We start from the raw sequence: 5,335 nt of genomic DNA, 5'->3' as shown, positions 1-5,335 counted from the left end.
GAGTCTTGGATCTGTTAAGGTGAGTCTTGGATCTGTTGGGTCTTGGAGTTGTTTTGGTTGTTACCAACAGACTCATGTGCTTCAGAGGCAGAAGATCACATTTTTTTGGCAGCAAAGTGACTCAGCTGGGACTCACCGTGTGTTTGGATGATGTAGATGTTTCTGTCACTCTGGACAACAGCAGGGGAGGAAATCTGGAGCCTTTGCTTGCTGGTGAAAGTATCCTGATGCATCTGGATTATTCCTTGAAGATACACCCAGCAAACCCAGTCAGTACCAAAAGGCTCCTTAGAGCTAACAAGTCATCCCAGTTCCCAGGGAGCAGGACTCCCGTTGCACAGATATCTACACCAACAGATGTTCCTGATAAAGTCTTGCAGGCTGCAGCAAACATGGAGCTCTAAATGATTATGCTTCACAGTAGCAATTTGGATACTCTTCCCAATCCCTGGCATTTACTCCCAGGATCTCCTTACCATTGCGGCTGTTTCCATAGGCAAAGAGCAGGTAAAACAAGCTGCTATATCCTGAGCTCCTCTGAGTAGAGATCGGATTCCTGGAAGTGAAGGAACAGCTTAGAACCCCATTTTGACTTGAAGCTGTTACGTCCGACACGTTACCCTACGAGAGAAGAGGAAATTCTTGGTCATTTTCATTTTATATGTATAGTCACTACAGGAGAGTTTATACTTTGTATAAGAGGTTATATAGGAGGTAATGAATGCTTCCACTGGTTTATGTAGGAGCTTTTCATTGATGTTTGTACAAGGTTTTCAGTACAGTATGTGGAAGACTTTAATTTCATATGTATATGGAAGTTAATTTGTATTTATGATCCTGGTGGCACCCCATAGGCCATGCCCTTTATGTCTATAGAGAAAGACAAAATTACCAGAGGCTGAACTTGTGGAGCTGTTCGTCCTGTAGAAAAGGCACGCTGGACCCCCATCAACCCCGTCCTGTCGATGCCACAGATATAGATGTCATCATTTCCCTGAGAAAGGGAGGAGAAAGGGAGAAATTAAATTTCATGACTATTGTCCTTTATTTGACACTGATGTAACGGCAGAGCTCAGGGTAGCTTTCACTGTAAACGGTAAATATTGTTTATGACTACATGCGTGCTCGGGGTGTGGGACTGCTGGAGAGTCATCGACAAAATGCAAAACAAAATCATTGGGGCAAGCTCATTCTGGAGCAGCATGTCGTGCAAGTCAACTACTGGATGCAATAGACTGGTTTTCCTTTACAGAAACCTTTAACCAACCTGACTGTATTGTCTCTGTAAACCATCAGGAGATGACACACGTTGTGAACTGGTGCTATGTAAATAAACTGCATTGAACTGAATTAAAGGTGTTTTAACCTGTTGTAACATTTAGACATCACTCACTGTAAGGATTTTTTTTTCTTTTGCACGATGACGCTTCTTATTTGTATTCTTAAAGTATTTCAGTCTTTAAAATACCACAACATGCACATTAAGTCAGTCTGATAGTATAATTTCCAAACAAATAAATCAGCTGCTTAGTTACAGAGTGCTTGAGGCCTTCTTACCAAAACACTTTTTTTACTTTTCCATCAGTAAATGGAAAAGATGGTCACTGTTAGAAATCCAGTTCTGTGTGGGTTGTGTTTTTGTTTGTTTTCTCCCTCCACCACCAGGTGGCGCCCTGTTCTCGTTGGCCCTTCCACACACCTGCAGCTGGTTGGCTCATTATCTTAGGACTCTTAAGCTGCTGACTGCCACTACCTCGACGCCAGAGTGTTTGCCAGTTTTGGGTACTCTAGCCAAGCTGAGTTTAGCTGAGTCTAACTGAGTCTTTGTCTCTCTGAGTTCTAACCTTATTTTTTGTCTTTGCCACTCGGCAGGAAGTCATCCTGCAAACTGGATGTTTGGCCTTCTCCCCCTGGAAGGATTGTTTGAGCTTCACACTGAGCAGGGGATAAATCTTCACTCGTACCGTTCAAGTTCTCCTGGAAATCTAAGTGGCAGTCCGCTCCATTGCTCCTCAAGGAACCAACCTAACCAAAGTAAAACCTGTTCGCCCTCCAACGAGTCAACCAAGTTCTGGAATAACCCACACCGACTTGATTCTGGGAAGAACACCTTTTAGGAAACGTGAGTCCCGTTTCATTCTATGTTTTTGCAAGTCGTCGTTCAAGTTTCCCACAGAACCTGAACTTAACTCTGAACTTCCCTTTTCACTTCCAGTTCCGGTTCACCAGCTCTCTGAGTTACCCTGGATCCAACGCACCGTGTATTTTCATTAAACCTGTGAAAGTTTAACTCTGGTTGTCTGAGTGGTTTCCTGCATGTGGGTCAGATCCCTTAAAAAGAACATGACAGTTGCTCACATTAAGCCTGGTTCTGCTGGAGATTTCTTCCTGTTAAAAGGGAGTTTTTCCTCTCCACTGTCGCTACAAGTATGCTTAGTGTGAGGGAATCCTGAAGAGTCAATGAGTCGATGCAATCAACTGGTTTTCCTTAGATAAAAAACTTTGAATCAATTTGACTGGTGAACTGTAAAGTGCCTTGAGATGAAATGTGTTTTGAATTGGCGCTATTTCTATAGCACATGTGAACACGTGCACACATTGGCTGATACAAGAATTAAAGTAGGTATGGAAGAAAAAAATCCTTTTGCTGCTCATGATAAAGACTGAAAGCTTTAAGCAGAGTTGATCCTACCATCATTTGATCGTCTGAGAACCCAAAGGCCACATATCCATCAGCAGTTCCTGTCATCTCATAGCGGACAGCGGATCCCCCAGGAAGCACCTGAGCTGACATGAAGTAACACAGAGAACCGGTGGCTGGATCGCAGCCTGCAGGTCGACTGAAGCACACCTTCGAGTCACCACAGCCCGCGCTGGTGATGGTCTACACACAAACAGATGCATTCATTAACCTTTGACAGAAAGAAAGCTGAAGCCTGGTTCAGAATTTATCTCTAAAATAGGAAATAATGTGATAACTGCGGTGGTATTTGATCCAAAAGACATAGCTGTCCACAAGGGAGTACCACAGGGATCTAAAACTGGTCCACTTCTATTCCTAATTTCTATAAACGAATTGGGACAGAATGTGTCTGAGGCGAATTAGCATTTTATGCAGATGACACATTTATTTGTTATGCTGGAGCAAGGCCTACTGAGGCTACTGTTCTTGTAGAGTCAATAGTGCGTGTCCTAAAGAATGACTTAAAAAAAAAAAACTGATATGACTTTATTTATTATTAAACATTAATTCCCTCAGCAAAGTCATTGGTACTGGAGCTGGTACTTTGGAACCTCTGTTATAGACAATGAAGAAAAACCCCAGCAAACTACAGAGGAACAGAATAAAGAAATACAAGCAGTTCTAATTAACATTGTTAGTTTTAAGATTTTCTGTCCTGTTTGTTGGATAAAACTCAGATCAAATCAAATCAGTAACAACTTTTAAAGAGCTTTACCGCCTCTGGATATCATCATGTGTTATTTTGTGTGAGCTAAATCAGCTGTCTGTCCTTTGTTCCAGGTCATGCTGCCTTTGCAGGCCCTGATAGGAGAACTTTTGTTTTCCTTTTCCTAAGACTTTATTTATGGTAAATGGTAAATGTCCTGTACTTATATAGCGCCTTTATTCAAGTCAGCAGACTTTGCAATTCATTCACCCATTCACGCACACACTGATGGTGGCAAGCTACATGGTAGCCAAAGCTGCCCTGGGGCTCACTGACAGAAGCGGGGCTGGCGGCACCGGGCCCTCTGACCACCATCAGAAGACGATGCAGGTGAAGTGTCTTGTCCAAGGACACAATGACAATGAAAGTTGGAGTCGGGGCTTGAACCGTCAACCCTTCGATTTCAGGGCAAACTCCTACATCCAACGCCACTGTCGACACTGTTAATGTTTTATCATTATTTAAACATTAATTCTCTCAGCAAAGTCATTGATATTTTACACAGTGTACTTCAATACCTCTTTATATAAAAGCATAGCAATGAATACTCTTAGCATTGTAATTCATTTCTTTCTTTGATGACCCCGAACGTGTTTTTGTTTTCACATGTGCAAATGATTGGATGCTACGGATCGAAGTTCCAGGACAGATCGTGTAGTGACAGAATTACACCTCTCCCGTTCAGAGCTATATCACACAGCTTATTTATGAGGAGTCATGGCTACTAGTCCCCCATCATCAGTAGCTCAGGTTACTAGCCTCCCTGGTTGTTCATGGCGGGCTCCACTGTGGAGGAGCAGCTTATGAAAGAGGGCTGTAGCACGTCACACAGTAAGAAGGAGGGACCTGTAATGTGTGCTTGTTCAAATATGAAGGTAAGTCCAGGGTTTCCCCAAACTGGATTATGCTCAGAAATCAGGTCGTCTGCGTGTGTCAGAGTTAACGCAGATATGCCCCGCCCCTTCTGCAGAAACTCTTGTTCACCTCCCCAAAATTGTAGGTGACCGCAGAGAGGAGGCCTCTGATTGGTCGATTCTAAATCCCTTCTACACTATGCGTGTTTCCTGTTTGGAACCTTACCGGCTTGTTTTGTTTGTATGACCGCCATTTTGGAAAACGACTCTCTTCCAGCTCCAGTAGCAATTATTTCTTCTATTTTTAGATTGATTGGCTGCATCTCAGTCAAAGTGCGCGTTGGTCCAGTCGCCATTGTTGTTGAATGACCTCCATAATGGTACAGAAACGCGCCACCCACCCCTAGCTAGTTCAGGATTGTCCCTCTTGCGTTGTGGCGTGGAATAACATTGCGCAGACCACGCTTCAAATTTGGGCATAAATCAAAAATATCTGCATCATACCTGCAACAAGCTAACTGCGACACACTGCTGCAGGAGTATAACCAGCCCTTTATATGTAATGCCAAGTTAACACTGACTATGGGGAAGCTGCAATGTGGGCGCTAAAAGCAGTGTTCTATAGTAACAAAGTAAAAATACTTCACTACTGTACTTAAGTATATTTTGAAGCACTTTATACTTTACACAATATTATATATTTATACAATACAAACTTAATTGCATACTTTTACTCCAATACATTTTCAATGGTTTAGTTACTAAGTAAAATAAAAAAACGAGCGAGGGAAACGTGTTTTGACCCCGCCTACTGACTACAAAGTCGGGTCTTGCCTGGGCTCGTTCATCAACACCAGGATACGCCTTTTTCGCAAAGCCACTCTAAATGTATCCTACACTTGGTTGTTTATATTATTTTAAGTGAATTTAACCTTCGAAGTTTACCAAAATGTTAAAAAATGTAATTCAAACTGCACTACTTTTTACTTATACTTTTCACTACATTACTTGAGTACATCTATTTTTACAGTA

The 5,335-nt window shown here is 42.3% G+C and overlaps 1 protein-coding gene across 1 annotated transcript in view; it reads right to left on the bottom strand.

Annotated features, from left to right (window-relative positions):
- The window catches only part of LOC107098045 (putative ferric-chelate reductase 1), a 23,635-nt gene that overhangs the window by 9,778 nt on the left and 8,522 nt on the right, over nt 1-5,335 (bottom strand). Inside the window, exons 5-8 of the mRNA XM_015395477.1 lie at nt 2,693-2,884; nt 893-994; nt 477-621; nt 137-244 (exon numbers count right to left, since the gene is read on the bottom strand). Of these exons, the coding sequence (XP_015250963.1) occupies nt 137-244; nt 477-621; nt 893-994; nt 2,693-2,884 (547 nt within the window). The remainder of the gene's footprint in view (nt 1-136; nt 245-476; nt 622-892; nt 995-2,692; nt 2,885-5,335) is intronic.

This window comes from Cyprinodon variegatus, unplaced genomic scaffold (assembly GCF_000732505.1).
Source record: "Cyprinodon variegatus isolate N-32 unplaced genomic scaffold, C_variegatus-1.0 Scaffold743, whole genome shotgun sequence".
Classification (NCBI taxonomy): Eukaryota; Metazoa; Chordata; class Actinopteri; order Cyprinodontiformes; family Cyprinodontidae; genus Cyprinodon; species Cyprinodon variegatus.
This window is presented reverse-complemented; position numbering and strand designations above follow the sequence as displayed.